The sequence below is a fragment of the Bombus fervidus genome, chromosome 16 (genome assembly GCF_041682495.2).
Source record: "Bombus fervidus isolate BK054 chromosome 16, iyBomFerv1, whole genome shotgun sequence".
NCBI lineage: Eukaryota > Metazoa > Arthropoda > Insecta > Hymenoptera > Apidae > Bombus > Bombus fervidus.
In genome coordinates this window covers 8,592,113-8,613,959 of record NC_091532.1, presented here as the reverse complement: position 1 = coordinate 8,613,959, position 21,847 = coordinate 8,592,113, and the positions used below count along the sequence as shown (strand labels likewise).

Genomic DNA, 21,847 nt, shown 5'->3' with positions numbered 1-21,847 from the left:
AGATAATTTTACCTTTCACGACCCTTCGATAACACCGATGGAACTTTCCACGAAAACGTCTACAAATGTCGGAAAATTTATGAGGCATTTCAAAATCGTAACAGACTTAAATCTAATGGAAATAGAGATACAGATAACAGACTACAAAATGTTTTTTAATATTTACATTTATAATTTGTAATTATTAGACTGTGAGTTTCTATAATATCTTTACGAGTATCTGTTAATAAACAAGTACATAGAATTTAGAGATTTGGATGATTATACAAAAAAGAGCGCTCTTTACGGATTTCGATGACCCTGAAATTAATTGTCCAGAACAATATTCTGAATAATTTTTTTCTATACGTGTAACCGCCGCATGATCTTCGTTTTCGATGTATTCGTAAAAAGCTTCGATCAAATCTAGTTTCCGTTACAGTTGATTCTGCCATATAGATAATAATATCTTTATACGGTACAACCTAAACTTAAATCATCGACGTTAGTGTACTGTAATATAAATAAAGATAAATGAATGGGTTATAGGTTGAGTTAGGGTTAGATGTTAAATTAATATCCGACCGCCGTGCCACGAGATTGTTGGTAACGCAAGCATGACTTAAGTTTCATTTCGTACGATTTTATACGAATGTCGTAAATTCGATTGTTACTATTTATTATTTATACATAGCATGATAAGAAACATAAACTAACAACATCTTGTGTATGACTAAAAAAAACTAAGACTGTGCGTGGTATCATTATCAGGTTACGTGTAGGGGACATGTATACATGTATCTGCTGAGTCTAATTATTAGTACGTACGTGACGAGTAGACAAATAGGACACAGTGCAACATTTCATGCATCGATAAATTCATTGAAAATTATCTCACACCAGTATTGCCATTTGGATTAAGCGTCCGAATATTACTTTAGCCTAATTCATTTTTCTTCTTTATTTACGGAATATTTTAAAATGCTAATCTCTCCCGTAAATCGAATTAAATTCAAGTTGAACCATTAAATTGGCGTGGCTATTCTAGTATGAAGTGTAATCGTAAGGTAAATTGTACTAAAGTTTTTCTCGGAAACTAAGGCTGAATAGCGGTAACATGTGTAGGAAAAAAGTTGCTCAGAATGTTGGTCTTGATAATATATTTCAAGGTCATTGAAATCAGTGAAGTGTACCTATACATTTTTGCGTATTGAAATTTTCCACAAATGCATAAAAGTTCGTGGTTTGGTAATTGAAATAAATAAAAATTCTAAATTAAACTGTATATTATAAATGAATAGTTTAGAATGTAAAATTTAGCGTTTGGGAGCTAAAAAATTGGAATATAAGGAGAATTTAAAATTCATGAATATATTAATTGAACTTTTCAATTAAAAAGGATAAAAACGCCAATAACTAAAAATTCCTTCTGGACAATTCGCCAAGTTTTCTTTCTCAAATATTCAACAGAAATTTAGACCCTTGAATTCGAAATTGGATAATTTTGTAGGAAATTATTCCCGTAATTAAAGTCGAAGGAAGTTACGATAAAACTTTCTTTTGGCGTGTCTACTTTCGGATACTCTTAAAATACTTTAATATCTTTTAAAATATGTACATAAATTTATACATTTTTCCCATTTTAATTAACGAAACCCTTTGTACACCTACGCGTACACCCAAATACGATACAATCGCATTAATTAAAATCTCAAAATTCCTAAGAAACAATCAATACCTTCCAACATAATACACCTACCAGTGTATATACGTTTGTCAACATTTCCTTTCTTCTTCTCGGACGTACACCCACGCCTCGAGCTACGCATAAGTATAATATTCTGAAACAGCCTATACACAGTGACAAAGAACGGAAAAGAGAAATTCTCCAGCTGTGCGAGTGGTCACGTTGAATATTTCATTCGCTCGGTGATAACCGGCCAGGAAATGTTGAACAAGAAAAACCGAATGAGTACGACAGAAGAAAGGCAAAAAAGCAGATGAAATAGTAAAAGGAAAAAGAAAGGAGAATAAAAGAATCGTGGACTGGGAAAGAAATTCCCGAACTCCGCGAGGAGACATCTTTTATTTAAACGAGCGTGTTCGGGACCGGCGGGGCGTACTTTGAAAAAATCGATCGACGAGAAACGAGAGACGCTTGGGTACGCGGGAGAAAGTGAAATAGAATGACAAAGCTCGTCGGTGGTGTACGGACGAGCAAGCTGATCGTTCGTGCTCGTTGCTTTCGTTTTGTACGAAGTTTTATAGTCCGGTTGCGAGTTTGCCAGTTGTTGCCCTCCTCACCGTCCCTCCTTTTTAGCTCTTTCTCCATCTTTTTTCCACAATCTATTTGCGGCACTGTCCATCTTCCTCTATCATTCCTTCGTCGTCCTCCGTTCTTCTTTCTCGAGTTTCTCGTTCCCATCCAATGAGCTTTTCCCGTCCTCGTCCATCCGTTTCTTCGCGGGGAGGCCATCTCGCTCGCGAACCACACGCAGATACATGCGGATCGAAGCTGAAGGCCCTCTTTCCCTCTCCTAACAAGCAGAAAACGGTAGTGATGGCCGCAACACGGAACTCGAGCAAGGTTGAGGACTGAGTAAATTTTGAGCCGGATTCGAAGGAATTCGAAAGAACTTATCTTCTCTTCGTTTCCCTTTCTAATTGTATATTTTCTTATAGTAATATAGTATCTATATGTGCATAAACGTTCTATTTATATCAGAAACATTTTCATGTATATTATAAATATTAACGAATCGAGCAATTAAATTGATAGAGGTATGTTATGTATAAATGATAAATAATACATAATAAGAAAGATTTGAAACTTTGGTCAGGATTGCAAGAAGGAATTTTTAATTCTTCATAAAGAAACAGGACATTAAATTTCTTCTGAATTCCTACTTCTACTAGAAGAAGTTTCAGATGTTTGACTTAACGAATGGTTGCATAAGGTAGTAAAAGTGTTGATAAGTGTTCCAGATTTTTTTCAGATTTTTTGAGAGCTTGGTATAATAAAAGAATTGGATTTGGATATAAGCAAGCTAGTTTGTCCATGGAGATTAAAATTTGATATATTTTTTATTTTGAATTAATATAGGTATATCGAAACAATATGTTTATTCTTTGAAATTCTAAATGCAGTCGCAACAAAGAATCTTTGAAATTTTGTGAATTTAAATGAGAGGAGTCAAAGATAGATTTGATTAATTGAAGAATTGAATATTAATATAATATTGAAAAATGGAAAATCAATTTTAGAAGGGAATGAGGCATAGAATGATGTTACTATATTTCGACATCGTTGTACATCATGCTGTAGAGATCGGAGATGTCGCAACATTTTAAGACTTTCTACCATTCTGAGAGCGGTTATAATAATTGTGTTTTTCTTACTTCGCAAGTTTTCAAACGATTCAAGGATACAGAGACAGTAGCATAAAGTTTCTGTTGGAAATTTCGGAAGACAAAATTAAATAGCGCTGTATGTTCCACATTTCTTCTCTGTTATCTTTATAGTCATGCATTCGTGCGGTTGCAAAGTATAATTTTACTCTTTCGTATATTCTATATATCCTACGTCTATAACAAGGTAACCTAAATTCCCTATCAGACATCAAAATGGTACTCTTCCCAACAATTCTTCCCGTTTTATGCTACAGCTTCAAAACCTTCTTCGAGAACACGATAGGCTTCTTAAGCTTCTAGTAGAAATTTCAAAAGACAAAACTAACATCTTGAAAGATAAATTAGAGGAAGATAAATTAAAGAATTCATTTTTCTTGATATACGTACATGTTTAACTTATGTTTAATTCAAGTATAGTTCCAAAAGATACGGTGACATAACACAGTCACGTATATGTAAGTATTCCATTTTCCTCTTTCTCTGTCTTAAAACGCTATTACACACTAGCTTGTTCCATTTAATGAATCTTTCTCATTTAATATCAACTGTCTCGCGTAATTAATGAACATAATTAAAAATGAAAAAATAATTGCTCTCTCTAGTCTCGGTAACTTCGTACAAACTAGTTAACTTAGTTTATATACAACGATCCAGTTGAAAAGTGCAATTACTATCTTTAGTATGTGCCAATAGCACAAATCAGATCAAAATGAAACTCTGTCCCACAACTCGTCCGATCTTACAACACATTATAATTTCAAAACCTTCACTGAAAATACCCTCTCGATGCTGCAAGCTTCTTCAAGCCATCGCTGGTCGGGACTCGAACGAAAATAAACGAAAGTATGTACATCGCGCAGGTATAGTTCTTCATACGTGGCGATTCCATTGTATTGTCTCGCGGATCCACTACACGAAAGTTCCATATGTCTCAAGGAAGAAGACCATCGTCGACCGATTATCATCACCGCCAAGTTCTGGCATTTTCTCGGCCCGGTTCCGCAACATCGACCAATTCCCCGTGAGATTCTCCGCGTTCCACGATGGTTCATTCGTTTCCACCTTGATCTCTGTTTCACCCCCGCGACTGCATCGAACAGCCACGGGAACACGTCGAAACTACGTAAAAGGGGTTGCATTCGTCGAATCGAGTCACGCGACTCTCTCTTTGTTCACGAGATTGATAGCTTTACGAGGCAGCGGGAGGTCGAGAAGCAAGTTTTGACCATGAGAACGCGCGAAGGCATGCAGGAAATAATGGTAGACCACGGCGCGGCGGTGCCCGCGGACCACGCGAACCCACCTCCAAGGATGATTAATGGCTTTATTACCGCGCTGCTTCGAGCTCTTTATTTAATTGGGTCGCGAACGTGTGCGTATATACTGTCGTAGCTGAAGGAGTTCGTAGAATCGTTGTAGAAGCGTGTGCTCAATATGCTGTTCGTTGGACGCTGGAAGAAGTTGAGAACCTCTGCGCTGTGCATAGTTAAGGAACCATTGCTGACGAATGGCTATTCCCCCACTCTGTACACGACAGTGGCTATCAGTTCGTTCGAGCTTCGAATCGTTGAACGTTTCCGAGTGTAGTCTCGCTCAAATTAGTCATTGCTTTAATTTAACATGGAATCACCTCTTTTTGGTGTGAACTTGTTGCTCCGATTTGAAATATTCTACAGTTTGCATGCTTGCCTTCGTTAGTTAAGTCATTTGACTTCAGATTGATGGTATTTGAACAACTTGAAAACACTCGATCAGTGTAAAATTGTTGCTTAGTCGACTTGAAATATTTCTTCGAGCTTCTATGCTCATCCTTGTTATTCGAGCCCATTGTATACAAATAACTTGATACTGGTTTATTAAAGATTCGTTTGGATTAATCAAGTTACTTGATTCACGCTGATTATATTCACTTAACATGGTTTCAAGTTTATGTTCACACATAGATATATCAGTCAAGTAACTTCACTTACAAATTGTCTAAATCCAAGACAATCTATCTTCGAGTGAATGTCTAAAATGGCGAATATTTAAAGTAGACTTCGCTTGAGGAACCAGTATCGAGGCTAGAAATAACATTACATTACCCATATACCAACTGTCGATTCTTCCGCGTCAAGAAATAGTCCAAAGAACCTCGATCAAAGTTTGAAAGGATATTTCAAGACAAAAATCACATTAACTCTGAACTGTCTACTCTTTGTTGAGTAGAACAAGTACAGAAATAGAAGAAAAAAGAAATTTACTTTGTAAAATTCTATGCTACTTTTTCTTTTTTTAGTTGAAAAATTTACAAAGTGTGAAAAAACTTAATGTGTATTAGAAAACTATTAGGAGCTTCGATTCAAGGCGAAACTAAAGTTAGGTCCCATGTTGATGTTACAGTCACCCGGAGTGATGCCATTCTACGGTGATACTGGCGCCGGTTTTCGACCAGCAGCCGGCTTTGGGAATACTGTTTGGCACCAGGGAGTCGCTCCCGTGGGAGCAGTTGCGGTTGAAACGTCAGCAGCACCATGGCCACCTCAGCAGTTCATTCAACAAATTCCTGCTCCGAATCAGCTCGAAGAGCTGAGGTATCATACCCAATACACCGCCGCAGCGCCATACCATCCACAACCAGGTAATTGAAGAGCGAATCGATTTTGAGGAATTTACGAATTTTTCCGATACGTGTCTCTTCTTTTTTTTTATTTTACCTTCTCAAGTTTTATCGAGTAGAAAATATCTATTCCCGTTAGAAATTTCACAATCCTTTTCTTAACTTATCGATCGTAAGATATTTATATTCTTCGACTATTATAAAATAACGTCATAGCATATGCTATAAAATATTTACTACCTTGATGCTAATTTTAAAATTTCAATAGATATAAAGCAACATTAATTTTGATAAAAAAAAAAGCAAGAATGAGTCTCTCAGAAGCCAAACTTGATCAACTATTCGTTATCAATTTCTCAATTTTTTCATCCAAATATATATACATATAAACCACTAATATGCAATTTCATTGATCAGTTTGTTACAAGGAAATGGTACAAGCAACGTCAGATTTTAAGATGTATTAAAAAAAATTATGTTGTAACATCATCGTCTTTCTCTATTTTTCGATTTATAACGCTGATGAGTATGATTTCTGAACAGCTCCAATATGATAAAATTCGTATTCACAGTTTCGAGCACTTGAATTCGACGATTCAAAATTCCTCGGGAATGAAAACGATCGTGGAATGCAAAGTGTGCAACTATGTAGGTCTTTGTCCAGCCGATATGCCGTCAGTTTCCGTGGAATCGGCACGTGAATTTTCTGATTACAGTCGCATATCAGCAGCAGACTTTCATTACTACGGATCAGTCGGCATTTCAACGTGCCGGGGCGACAGGACAATACACAATCACGGGACAACCCTCACCCTTGCCACCAGTCGCCCCACAAACTGTACCATCGACAGCTCAGAGGCCACTAAACGGTCAATTCATGGATCCCGCTGCTACTGCAACCCAATCAGTTGGTTATGAAAGGCAGGATTACGTCAATGGTTACCAACAACAGGTACAATTAGAAATGAATCGCTTTTAATTAAAAGTCAGCTCATTCGAATATCTTCTCAAACACGAATGAAGATAGAATATTGAATTTTAGAAAAATCTAAGAGTCACGAAAGATAGAAAAAAAAGTTTTTTTTATATTCATAAAGATAACCTAATTAGAAATTAATTAATTGTTAAATCCTCTGGATCATTTCCAATTATGGTTTTCGGTCCTTAAAAAATTAGTTTAATTTTACAAACATTTTTCTCAATAAAGTTTTTCTATAATTTTCTCTCATATTTGTAAGATGGTAATATGAAAATTCGAGGACCGTTGCACCATTAAATATATATAAAAATATTAAAGCATAAAATATTTTTTTATGCACATAAAATTAAAGTTAATCTCTCACGAAGCATCCTCGTGAATAGCAATAACATACAGTCAATTCCCGAACGTTTTTGAGTTATAGATGGAATGATGCGTTTTTCCAGGACGTGACGATGGCACCGCCGCCTTCAACCACTCCGACGAGTCGTAGCAGTTCCGTACACATGGACAACCAGCAGCAACAGCAGGCCTCTCAGCAACCGCCGTCGCAACCGCAACAACAACCATCGGATACGCAGGTGAAGGGATTCGCGACAATCGCGGCCAGCAACGTGTCGGGAAACGAGATGCCTGGGTATCCACTTCAACCGGGCCCACAGAGTTTACACAACTCTAACGGATATCCAGGCTACGTGGAAATGGGTCAACAAGTACAGAACCAATGGCAGCCACAGCAGGTATCTCAGCAACCGCAACACCAGCAACAGCACATGCAACGGCAACATTCGATACCTGACGGTGGCCAACGGCATTTATGGTCCGATACCAGTACCGGTACGAAAATGAGCAACGTGAGCAACAACATGAATTGGTCGGATGGGACGTTACAACAACAGCATCAGCAACACCAGAAACCTCCTCAACAACAACAGCAACCGGGTATGCAGAGCAATAGTATGAAAGGACAAGAGACACAGCAAAGTATGCAGATGCAAGGACAACAAGAATTACCCCGACCAGCGAGTCATATGAGTTGGGAAAACGGTAGCGTGAAGGAGACGCCACAGACTCCGCAGTCGTGGACAGATAACACGGACAACAGTCAGCAGCAACAAACTCAGGGAAATTGGTCGCGGCAGAGTCCGAAGCTGAGGGACGCTTCGCAGAATCCGAGATTGACACCGTCTAGTCAACAACAGCAGCCTCAGCACCAAGGCTGGCTGCAGCACTCGCCGAAATTGTCAGACCATCAGCAAAATCCGTCTCATCAGAACGCCCGGATGACGCCCTCCAATCAACACAACTGGCAGCAGAGCAGTCCAGAGATGCAACAGAACTCGAGTCAACAGAATCCAAGGCTGACGCCATCTAACCAACAGATGCCGCAACCTGGGACGCAGCAACAGCAACAACAACAGCAACAGCAGCAGCAGTGGTCGCAACAGACAAAACTGGAGAAGAGTCCTAGACTTACTCCGTCTAATCAGATGTCCTGGCCAGACACGCCAACTAGTCAACCAAATTGGTCGCCTAATAGTATAAAGAGCGACAGTAGTCAACAACCTCAACAACAATGGCCAGATTCGCAGCCTAGTCCGAGGAGAACACCTGGCCATCAACCGGGAGCGTGGCAGCCTCAGCCACCCACACAAGAGAATAAAATGGAGAACCAAATGTCTTGGTCACCGAACTCGGTGACCGAGAATCAACCTACCTGGGGCCAACAAACAACCAAACAAGACATGCAGAATTCCGGGGAAAGAGTGCTTTGGCAGCAACAGGACACCGGGAAACCGAATGGATTCGTCGATACGCAAGATACTCAGGAGAGTAATGTATTTGCTCAATCAAATCGCGTGAATTTGAACAGTCGACTGAAATCGATGATTCTAAATAAACAACAACAGCAACAGCAGCAACAACAACAACTACAGCATCAACAGCTTCAACAGCAGCAGTCGCAGCAACAGTCTCAGCATCAAATGAGCCATCAGGAGCAACAACATCACAATATGCATCATCAAATGCAATCTCAGCATGTGAACAGTAACAACGGAGCTAACGGCGAATACCATACAGAAGACAGGATACGAGACACGCACGATAATACGGAGAAATTGCAAGACAAGCAGGCGGACCAGTATTTAAGTCAGTCGAATATCATCTCGATGGCGCAATCCAACGAATCCTTGACCGGTAATTTTTTATTGCATAGCCACCACCCTCGGGTCGATAGTTTGCCCGATGGTGGTGGCTTATGGGAATGGTCAGGAGGAAGTAATAACACACTAAACAACGGTACCGTTCTGCCGGAAAACGGAATGATGGTCATCGACAGCTTCATGAAGTTTGGTTCAGAGGACAAGTCCGTGCTGGACAAACCATACGAAAAACAACAGCAATCACACTATCACCAACAATCACAACAACAACACGAGCAACAACAGCTATGGAAGGATGAAAGTAAGAGCCATGACAATCAAAACATCGAGGATAAATCGTTTCAGAGGAGACTGTGCATAGAGCAGCCAACCAACGATAAGACTTTCGAATCTTGCGAAAACAGCAACGCAGACAGCGAGAAGAACGATGGGACCGAAAACGACGTTGGTTTTTCAGAAACTCCATTAGTCGCATTAGTGAACAAGAACGACACATCAAATTATCCAGAAAGCAGCGAAAAGATCGCGTCGACGGAGCCAACCAACAGCTCTAACTGCGATTCCTCTCAGAATATCAAGCAAGAGAACATCGTCGAGTACGGTTGCTCTAGCTCCGACTGCGTTCCATCGCCGACGATCTCGTCAAAGAGCGATGGCTGCGCGTCGAAGGAAATCAAGAGTGAACCGGACCAAAGGGCCCAGGAAGGTAATAACTACAAATTTCGTGGCGATGGCGGACCCGCTAAAGTGTCTCCGGGTGTCGGTTCGTGGTGTTGTCGACGAGGCGGCACCGAACAACCGACACCCGAACATTTGCGGGAGGGTTGTTGCCAGGGTTTGCAAACGAGGGACGAGATACTAGCCGACTCAGCGGAGAAGTCCGACGTAAAGAACGAAGGCACTCAAAGTCCACGTACCGGTAGCATGCCTTCAACGACTAAGTTGCAAGATCACTTGGACAAACTGAAGAACAATGTCAGGAGCGAAGTGCCGGACTGCAACTGCTTCCCAGCTGACAAATGTGAGTTGCTATTGCGTATTCAGCACGACACTAACATTGAGAGAACACACTAACCACGTTCACACGAAAATATAGATAAATAAATAAACAAAAAATGAACAAAATTTTCTTAAAGAAAAAAATATATATAAAACTATACTACTACTACTACTGCTACTACTACTACTCTATGTACTACCACTACTAATATTACTGGCCAACAAAAAATAAACCGAGCCTTGATTCAGTGACCCAAAGAAGAATGCACGTACCTAACTTACCCCCCTTTCCCAGGGGGCATACCTACTACATACGTGGCATAAATGTTTCCGCTTCTGTTGCTTCCTTTCCGTTGAAACGTCCAGTTTCGTAAGTAAAATGAGGTTCAACCACAAGGTCCGCCAGAGCCCGGCTCGTACTACACTCATCTCGGGGCGGCTGCAAGCCTGCCTGACCTACGGAACGATCTTGAAAGAAGAACCGGCCTTAAGGGAAACGCCATTAGATTCGAAAAGGTCATCTACACCGGAAAAGAAGGGAAAACCACTCAAGGATGTCCGATGGCTAAATGGGTAAGCATATTACTGTATTCTATATATTCCCCATACTTGTAATATTATTAAATTAATAGAACAGACATTTAAATTTCCATTTGTCTAGTAACATTCATAAAAATATCAATTTGCATAGAGATTCGCAGTCCACTAATATATTAGATTGAAGTCAAAGCGAATCCTCTCGTCTCTTTTTAAATTTAATTTTATCCAACCTATTCCAGTCGATCGCTTTGAATCGCCCACTAAGATTACTCTGTACTGCTTTGGTGATGGGATTGTAATATCAGTGATTCGCTAGATACTTCGACGATCTGGTCTGGAGGAGAAGATCCTGACCATAGTGAAACATCGACAAGGGCACAAGTGTCCAACAGCTTGGATCGTCGTGGCCATGGTTGCTTGGGAAGGCGTACCCACTCACGAAGCCGATCGGATCTATTCCCTGTTAAGTCATAAGCTGAATCGATTCGGTCTTCCTACTACTAGACGATGTGGAACGAACGAACCGAGAACCTGTGCTTGCCAAGGTCTCGATCCTGATACTTGCGGTGCAAGCTTTTCCTTTGGATGTTCCTGGTCAATGTATTATAATGGTTGCAAATACGCCAGAAGTAAAACCGTCCGTAAATTTCGATTATCAGTACGATCAGAGGTGAGGAATATATCATAACAATCTAAATATATATGTTATAACTAATTGTTGATAATTTAAATTATCATATTTTTGTCATAACAATATTCGTTCTCTGTATTGAATTTAATAAGTGTTACGACCGTTCGCGGAGAGACGCGGTCGCGAGGAAAACGCGTCAGCAAGAGGCGTAAATTCTCGCTACGATTCGACAATCGACGCCGCGATGTAGTCGTTCCCCTTGTTTCGGTTAAGATAACAGGGGTGGTTGAATGAATTTAACACTGGGTTAACAGGTTAATATATAGCGTGTATATTCAACAACAAATCGTAATAATAATAAAAGCGTCACAAATAGTTTGGCGTAATTAATGCGTTACAGAATTCGACTCGACTTTTGTTATTTCTCGATATTTTAAGCGACTTTGTTCGTCAGAGCTCTCGATGCGTGCCGTATGAATTTTTAAAGGAGACTTTTCAGATGCGACTGTGCAGTTACAGTTTTCGAATGAGACTCATCGGTTATAGATTTCGAATGCGACTTTTCAGTTAGAATGTTCGATTACGACTCATCGGTTAGAGGTTTCGAATGAGACTCATGTCCTTAGACCGATTCTTTGTCTTTCGGGGAGACGACCCCCCCCCCCCCCCCTATGCTCGGATCACGCCACCGCTCGCGCCGATAATCACGCAGGCTGACTTCTTTGTTAGAAATAACGGTCCGAAATCGACGGTTCCAGAACTCGCTGCTTGGTGACAAGTATGCGCTCATCGATACAATGTATGTTTTTCGTCGGGCAGATAAGAGGATATGCCTGCGACGTTGGAGGTCCGCGAGCGACCGTTAGAAATATGATCTATGCTGAGCCTCGTGGCGTAACAATAAGAATACCATCGAAAGTCTTAACTATTTGCTATAAATGTCTATTTACCATGTAGATTTCATTATTAATGTAGAAATATTATATTAAAAATTCTAAGTTCAAGATCTACCTAGTTATAATATACTAAGAGTTAATCGTCATTCTTGTCTTCATTATTGTATACAAATATAACGTTTCGTTCTTTCTTATTTTTATTATAGGAGCAAGAAGTCGAAGAAAGAATGCACGTCCTAGCAACACTTTTATCGCCTCTGTATCTCAGTCTTGCACCGGAAGCATTCAACAATCAGACACAATTCGAACGGGAAGCGAGCGAGTGCCGTTTGGGATTTAAACCTGGCCGACCCTTTTCCGGTGTTACGGCCTGTATCGACTTCTGCGCGCATTCTCATCGTGATCTTCACAACATGAACAACGGATGTACAGTGGTAAGTGACTTAAAGAGACACTTAATTTTTTTCAATATTTAATAATTCTGAAAAGGTAAAGATTTAGATGAAATAACTATGCTGTAATTTTTCATCTTAAAGGTGGTCACTATGACGAAACACCGATCTCTATCAAAACCTGAAGAGGAACAGTTGCACGTACTTCCCCTTTACATCATGGATACTACGGATGAGAATGGGTCGAAAGAGGGACAGGATGAGAAGGTTCGCGCTGGAGCTGTAGAAGTTTTGACAAAGTAAGTAATTTTGTTATTTATATGACAATCACTCACACAGAGTTCTTCTAGTAATAAATTTTACAAATACATATCATCTAATTCATAGATATCCTTGCGAAGTGAGAGTTCGATCGGTTCCACTCCAACCCTGCAGAAGACACGGCAAGAAAAGAAAAGAAGACGAGCCAGATACCATTAGCAATAAGAAAGATAGCTCCAAAAACACTGCTGAAAAAATGTCTGATCCAGGACGCGTACCAGGACACCAAGAAATACCTAGACCGCAAATGAGGGATTCCCAACTATCCCTGGAAATGGCGTCTATGTTCGAAGGAATGGATGCCCAGTTACAAAGCTCTCAGGTGTCCTCCACTGTTCTAGACAGTCCAGTGTCCATGTACCAAGGATGGAGTTACCAGAATGAACAACAGTGGGGTAGAAACGGTTGGCTCGATCAGCGAAAAAATAATTGGTTAAACCCGTGGAGAGAATACTCGTTCAGTGGTCTGGACAGAGACGCAAAAGTTGACCCAGACAGTACAAGTCTAGACGATATCAGGCCTAGAAGCACCGTTTCTCAGGATGAACATCGACCAGGTTCGCGAAATTTGCCTAATTCCACCATGGACTCGCCGAGAAACTGTTATCCACACTCACCGAGAGCTCATCCTATTTCACCAAGGAGCTCTCATACAGGAACACCAGGGGATATCGGTTACTCGATGTCTCCTAGAGGATGTCCAACCACACATCAAGACCAGAAAGTCGCTTCACCAAGAAGCTCCGGGTATCCGGACACGGGCTACGGCCATCCACCCCCCAATTCCAGAAGTTATCCTAATATGTACGACACCAGACAGGGTAATACATCCCCGAAGACAAGCTGTACAAATTTTCCGGTCCATTTGGATCAGAGGAACGCACTCAACCGAACGAATCATCATCAATCGCACAACGTAAATAACGTTCGAAACGTTGGCCAAAGCTGCGATCAGTCGAAATTGCCGTACTCCAGACCTGCGCAAGATTCTAGTCAGCAAAAGTACCCTACCACGCAGAACTACTTAGAGGCTCAAAAATCGCAGATCGAACAGCCTTTCGTGAACAGGATACCAGGCCATTATCACCCCCCTCATACCGCGCAGTCCGGTAGAAATCTTCCATATCAGGGCCAGCACGATTCGAACGCGGACATGTTCACTGGCCTGTCGGTGTCTTCTTGCATGGGCAACACTAGTCACAAGCCGTTCAGCGCCACGAATGCAGATCTATTGCTACACAGCTCGACGCATCTTCCGCCCAACAATCCACCAAACGGCACTCAGAGCTTAGGATCATTTGATCAAAGAAAATATCGGATGTATAAGGTTCCTGAACAAAAGACACCCGGAATTAATCAAATGTCACCGGCGCCCTCCGACCAAGTGGGAAGCTGGAACATGTTAGGTACTTGGTACCCCGATCAAAACAAACCTTTCGATCAACAACAGATTTATAACGATCAAATAGGTCCTGATAGGAATCATCAGCAGCCTACAGACCACCAGAAAACATTTAATTGGAATGACAGAGTACCGCATCCGGACCAGTCGAAACCACCTTGCTGGGAAACACCCTCGGATCCTTCCCCGTTCAGGGTGCCAAAGGGCAGACCACCGTCGAGGACAGCGTCAAACCAGAATCCAAACACAGACAATACATATCAAAATTCTTCCAATAGAACGTTCCTTAAGCCTCAGGAGCCGACGCGGAACGGTGTCTACGCGGACAGTCCAAGCAACAATGCAGTGCAAAGCAGCATGACGACACATCAAGGTAACCAACGAAGAACAGATTGGCCGGAAGATAAGACGAAGGAGGGTTTCCACGATTCCAGGCAGAACATCGTGAATCCAAACTCGAATTGCTTCCCATGGGCCGAAGAGATGAAGCAGGTGCAAGACTTCCACGGGATGCCGGGTTTGGGACATCCTCACGCTTCCTTCCCACAATACGGACTGTATCCAACATACCCCGTCTTCGACAAACCATATTCTAATTCTTGGGAAGGCTACAACTATCACCAACCATATCCACACCATCAGACGCCGGAGTATCCACCTCAATTCTATCAGCAACCAAAGAGAGAAGCCTGCTTTCCTTCGCCTCAATATCCCTATCAAGGAGTTCCCCCGTATCAAGGTCTGAATCCAGGTTGGGCGAGATGGGACACTCCTCGCTGGGATATTTACGGACCACCACCCTACTTTCCGGTGTTACCAGAGCCTCCTCCAAAAGCAGAACCACTAGGAGAGGTAGCCGACTATTCCGACAACGAAGAGTGCTTCAAGGACTCGCAGATGGGTGGAGTCGCCATTGCGTTAAGCCACGGTAGCGTGTTGTTCGAGTGCGCCAAGCACGAGATGCATGCCACCACGGCTCTCAAAAAGCCTAATCGTCTGAATCCAACCAGAATCAGCCTGGTCTTTTACCAACATCGTAATCTTAACCGACCAAGACACGGATGGGACGAATGGGAAGAAAAGATGCGACTCAGGAAACTAGGTGTTGCGAGTACCACCACCACCACTACTACTACATCATCGTCCACTTCGCAATCACTGTCTACTCCATCAACTCCAACCAGTCCAGCCAGTGCAATCAACACCGAAAAATCCACTCCGCTACCTTACATACCCAGTGTTCCTAGTTCTCAATTCATGATGAGATCGCCTACGTATACCACCATGACCTGGACCACTCTTTTCCCAATGCATCCGTGCATGATAACTGGCCCATACCAGGAGGGAGGGGCCATTGGATGAGTAAACGTCGGAGGGCGCGATTCCAGCCATCGATGAGCAAGAACCGTGCCAGGAATCGATCGAGCGATCTCGTCGGACTGATCGAGTGAAAAAGTGGGTTTCAAACGACACGAATCTCACTTGACGACGCTGTTCCGTGCCGTGCAACTTCGACACGAAGAACGTGAAACGAGTCACGAGAACAACGAGAGAAACAGAGCAACAAACAGCTAACATTGTGAGGGGATCAACGAGCAAAAAGAGCGAACTGTCATCATGAGAGGCTTTCTATCGTAATTCTATCAGATCATCGTCCTAGATGTGTATAGTTGTTATTGACGAAAAAAGACAAAACGAAGATGAAGAAGAAACAACACGTTTGCACTGCCATTTTTCTATCTCACGTTTTTTCGGGGAATAAATAATAAACGTAACAGACAGGGGAAACAGAGGAGAAGCAAGAAAAATTAGCAGCAGGTGACTGGTTCGCAACGCAGACGTTTCGTCGCGGGATTCAATTTTAATCGGGGCTTCCCTTTTTATATCGATCTTTTACACGAATCACGGTAAAATGTTGCGAGCGGACAAGAAAAGGAAATCAGATCAACAATGGATATCGAACACGATGAAGATGTTTGGTATCTAGAACGGCAAATTCAAAGCTGAAGGTGGAGGAGGAATACGAAGCAGCTGATCGACAGAGACGTGTCACGCGCTTAGAGAAACACTTGATCGCAATCGAGGCTAATTTTCACGGTAACTGGATTAACGGCACAAAAGGGCGATCGGCCATGTTCTTTCGAAGAACCATTGTTCTTTTCGAAAAATGACTTCGAATATGTTATACGACCTAGAGTAGAATAAATGGAAAGTAAAAATATGGGAAAAAGAACAAAAGAAGAAAAAACGATGTAGAAAAGTAAGATAATGAAAGGAAGACGAAGAACGAATGAAACGTATCCAATTATATATCTTTGATTCTTTTTCTATTTTTTCTTTTTTTTTTTTTGTTATTTTTAGGAAAAGGTCTCGTATTCTGGTAGAGTCGTAATCGTATTTAGCTAGTCCATGCCTAGACGCGATAGATAATTGTTTTCTTCGCAACATTTTAACACACGGCACACGGAGTTGCAAACATGTACGCTGATAGCACGTGCGCGCTTACTATGATCCATTTTTGTACAAAGCTGGATCAATTTTGTAACTATGAGAGTCGATCTGCCGTTTATTTTTCCGCACGTTCTCCTTTTTGTACCACGTGTACCCCATTGTTGTTGTTGTTGTTGTTGCATCATCATACACATACATGTGCATCATGCAGGACCAAAATCGTCCTTAATTCTAATTCGATTAATCGGCGCCATCGTAGTAAATTTTTATTCAACATCATCCAGCCCATAAATCATCTAAAACGCCCACAAATCATAACTCCAAAAAATCGAACGACGATATGCATATATAGTTTCGGGTGGATCTTTTGTAAAAGTCGTCTGGATAATCTTCGATGCTCCATATGGAAAAACGGAGCTCACACATAAACACACGTTACACACGTACACGCGTATAATACATATTCTGACACGAAAATGATCTCAAGTTTTTAAGCTAATTAATTAAACGGTAAATATCAACGTTTAATGTATTTCTTTTCTCTTCTCTCTCTCTCTCTCTCTCTCTTTCCCTCTCTTTGTCTCTTTCTCTCTCTGCCCTTTTTCTCTTAAATTTCTCTCTTTCTTTCGCACACATTGTCTAAAAACTTTCTTTCTCTTGTTCTCTCTCTTTTCGTTCGTCTATTGTACATTGTGCTTGTTAATCATCGTATTTATTTCGTAATTCACTTGCACGTGCTTGCATCCGTAGCTCTATCCTATTAAATCGATCACGTAAAAAAGATTCAAGAGCAAGAACGATGTGATGAAGAGGCACGCACAGGCGATTCGATAATATAATATATATATATATTATATAATAGTGTGTATATATATTATATATATATATTATAAATATATTATATAATAGTATATATATATTATACATATATATACAATAATTGCTATAATATTAATATCGAATTCTCGGGTCGGTTCAGTACAAACACACACAAATATACACATCATATACACACGAGAGGATCGTGAGATAATTTTTTAATATAGAATATCGAACTGTGAGGGGGAGAGAAACGCGTCGGTCGTCGTGGTGGTGCCATTTCCTTCGTCAGCTACGTTCTTCCCATTGTTTCTTTTTTATTCTCTCTGTTTTTTTTTTTTTTTATTCATTCTCCAAGCCCTTTAGAGTCTATAATCGCGATTCCAGGTCCACGATCAAATCTATGGATCTCGGGTATCCTGATTTATGTTATAGATATATATATAAGCCTTTCGAGAGGCGATCTTCTCGAGCGAGGAAGACACGCGCACAGAGATCCAATAGTTTCGCGGTAGATCACAACGGCCAGCCGGCGAGGTTCGACGTTATTTAACGAGTGCCAGTGTTGGAAGGTGAGCCAGAGCCAGAAAATGAAAAAACGAACAAAAAAAAAAGAGTAAAACCCGGGAGCATCCGTATTAATCGTACGCGTCGTTCGAACGATCCCTATGTTTTCTATACATAGACCAGCTACGTTTGGCGTAGCTACCTCGAAACATCCATCGCCACTTCCGGCTAGATCCGCTGCTTTTCCTTCGATCGTATTGTTTTTTTTTTTTTTTTTTTTTTTAACTTGTTCATCCATCGTTTGTGATTCGATCGATGGATATGAAAATCAAAAAAAGAAAAGAATCGTGCTATCGAACGAAAGGAAGGAGAAGACAGAGGTGGAAAGGAGAATTCAGGCGATCAATATTATTGTCAATATTATTGTCAATGTTTAAGGTTCTTAACATTGTATTGACAATATATATTGATCGTCTAGAGGATCTTGTACGTACAATAGTGTTAAGAACCTGAAATATTGACAACAATATTGATCGTCTGAACGCTCCTGAAGAGGTTATTTTAATTGAAAAGAAATAGCTAAAATCGAGGGATATTTTGCTCGATGATAAGACCGAGGATGAATCATGATCACGTGTTAGTTTTGTTTAATTGGTTCATTGAATCGAAACAATCGATCGATCGGTTTCTTGTCTTTCGAAGTTTCGATTCACGACCACGCTAACGCGTTAGCGTACGCGTGGGGAAGAAATCGAAAAGAGAATCGAATAGAAAAAGGGAAATCATGGTTGTTCGGAAAATCGATGGGTCTGCACGATAATCGACAGAGAGGCGCTACTATTGTAAGAGGAAAGGTGGTGAAAAGACGCGTCCAATCCTCGCCCATCGAAGTATTATAAGAATCATTAATATATTATCATTCATTATTATCATAATGTAGTAGTAATAATAATTATTAGCGGCAGACAGTAATAATTAGTAATATAATCTAATTTAATCCGACTATTTATTAATTAAGTTTTGACAAAATGCGTCGGTCTATTATATTTTTATTATTATATTTTTTTTGCTGTTCTATCTTCCTTTTTTCTCCTTATCTTTTCCTTTCCTCTCTTTTTCTTCGGTTTTATTTTTCTTTCGTAACACCGAACGATCGAGTTCAAGTCGAGAGTACGCTCCAAGCCTTTCCACTTATTTCCCATTTTCTTTTCTTCTTTTAATTTTGTGTTCTCGCTTATATTCTCTCTCTTTTCCTCTCTGTTTTCTTTTCTTTTTTTTTTTTTTTTTGTAAAATTATTTAGCACGAGCGTGAAACAATATCGTCGATAACACACTCGTGCCTTTTTAAAACGCTAGTCGTCCCTTCCGTTTTCTAAATTTCTTTCCTTAATCGAGTCTTCTTTTTTCTCGTTTTATATCTCGGTATCGTCCTTCGTTTTACCGTACGACGAACTTTTATTCGCTAAGAGCGTAATCGTTCCTCCATTTTTAACGCGCGACTCCGCAGTCTCTACGTTCTAAAGTAGATGATATCAAATAAATAAACGGTGAATAAAAATCGACTATTTTTCTATTAGACGAGTACCATTTTTCGATTAGGTTTTCTAATACCGAGAATCGATCTCAGCCAGTCAATTAAACATCTTACAAACAAAAAAACTCACAAAACCAAAATAAAGAAATAAAAATTCACGCTGAAATCGCAAAATACATTTCTATTTTTTTAACCGTTTTGAAAGATCGTCCTATAAAGAAAGGAAACAAAAATGTAAGCTTGGTTCGTCATCCAGTTCTTTCTTCTTTGCAAGCAAACATTTCGATCATGACAACTCTTCTTGTTTCTTACGAACGATTTGCTAACGACGAATGTTTCTGCTCGATCGTGAAGCGTCTTCGGCAATGACTTCACCCACGTTGATCTTCATCGAAGACTGTTCACGTTCGATTTCGTAGAAATGGTTCTCTGCTTTCGAACGCTCATGCGACGGTTAAAATGAAATTAAAACGATACAATTAAGAGGAAACGCATGGTGAAACCAGAAAAATGATTGGACGAGAAAAGAATGTTTTTATGAGATTTGTTATACACTCTCGATCGTGATCTATCGATTTCATATAGATCTATTATCGATAACTATTCGTACTTTTTACAATCTGATGAATTAGGTATTTTAAAATAGGTGAATTTTAGAGATAATGAAATAAAGAATCAAAATGAAACCAGTGATTATAATAATCTTTTTTAGATTCGATTTATCATCGATGTTAATTCTGTTTCAATTTTACAAATAGTGAAGAAACGATACATTTTCTTATTTTATTATTACATATGTCTCAGAGCGATCGTCAGCCGTGGACGGATCGTCGTTTGAAACGCTCCTGTTCCTTTCACATTCGCACACGTTTCTTTCCTCGATCGCGATCCATGGATCCGCTTAGAATGATCCGCGCGAGGCACACAGGCAAGGTTTTTCTCTCGTCGACTTCCGAATGATTCTCAGTTGCGTGCGTGAGTACAATGTTAAGGGATGTTTGAGAAAAAGAAACTAATTACGAAAAGGAACAAAAGGAAAAACGAAGAGAACAGGTTTCGTCGCAGGATTTTTCGAAATGAATATTTTCGTAAAAATCATACGACGAACCGGTCGAACTTCCAGTTACGATCGATAAACAGAACAAACGAAATAGGACAGGACGAAACGGAACAGAAGTGAAAAGGGAAAATCGGCTGGTTATCGTTGCTGTTCTTTTCTTTTTTGTATAGGATGCGTGGAAAAATTTGTATCGTCATGATGCCAAAATAGTATTAAATATTTGCGGTAATAATTAAGGCGTAAGAAGAGGAATCGCTAGCTGTTGTACTCGATGATGATTGTCGTGTGTAGCGAGAGCAGAAAGAAAATGAATGTGACGCACGCGAACGAGTTTTATTGCCAATTCTGTACCTTTTTCCTTTCGAAAGGAAGATCGGAAGTTGGATGAGAAAATCGATTTTAGCGTCGATCAGGGCATGATTCGATAACGTGGTTGTACGAACGAGGCGGAATGAGAACAGGAAAGAAAGGAAGGATGAAAGAAAGAAAGAGAAAGGTTGAAAACTGTATTTTTTCTTCCAATACCAAAAAGATGCCATTTTGTTTTGTACGAAAAAACCTATGAAAAAACTCGTAAAAAAAAAATATATAAAAGGAAGAAAGAGAAGTAAACGAAACGAAGGAGATATGGTGAGAATGTGTAGGAATTAAATATAGGAGGAAGTTTGGGGAGGAGTTGAAGCTAAGCGGGCTTGAACAAATTTTTTAAATAGTTTGTAGCGAGCGTAATATAACAGTTGTAATAACGATTGCAGAACAAATTACAAAGATGCAAAACAGATAAATATTTACGCAACAAATATACTTGATGTATATCTGTCTCGTGAGATGAATAATAATAATAATAATACTAATAATAATAATAATAATAATAATAATAATAATAATAATAATAATAATAAAGTAAAAAAAATAAAAAAGAACAAAAAAGTAATGAAACCACTTGTCCGCCTTATGAAGCCAGAATAATACAATAGGTGATCGATCGATAAGAATTGACAAAACAAAATAAAAAAGTAAAGTAAATTAAAAGTAACAGGTTAATTAACGGTAAGTGCGAAAATCGCGAAACGCTCGTCACATATTTATGTTTATCTCTTAAATATGTATATGTATATATTTAAGGAAACTTGTATGTATATACAAGCTCGTATATACATAC

General features: G+C 40.0%; 1 protein-coding gene across 8 annotated transcripts in view; it reads left to right on the top strand.

Moving 5' to 3' along the window:
* Tet (tet methylcytosine dioxygenase-like) overlaps positions 1–21,612 on the top strand; it is a 142,698-nt gene extending 121,086 nt beyond the window's left edge. For all 8 annotated transcript variants that reach the window (XM_072019546.1, XM_072019550.1, XM_072019548.1 and 5 more), the window contains 8 exons: positions 5,773–6,010; positions 6,706–6,941; positions 7,415–10,154; positions 10,530–10,705; positions 10,989–11,342; positions 12,406–12,633; positions 12,736–12,890; positions 12,979–21,612. In XM_072019546.1, the coding sequence (XP_071875647.1) occupies positions 5,773–6,010; positions 6,706–6,941; positions 7,415–10,154; positions 10,530–10,705; positions 10,989–11,342; positions 12,406–12,633; positions 12,736–12,890; positions 12,979–15,676 (6,825 nt within the window). In that variant the 3' untranslated portion in view covers positions 15,677–21,612. The remainder of the gene's footprint in view (positions 1–5,772; positions 6,011–6,705; positions 6,942–7,414; positions 10,155–10,529; positions 10,706–10,988; positions 11,343–12,405; positions 12,634–12,735; positions 12,891–12,978) is intronic.
* The last annotated feature ends 235 nt before the right edge of the window (positions 21,613–21,847 follow it).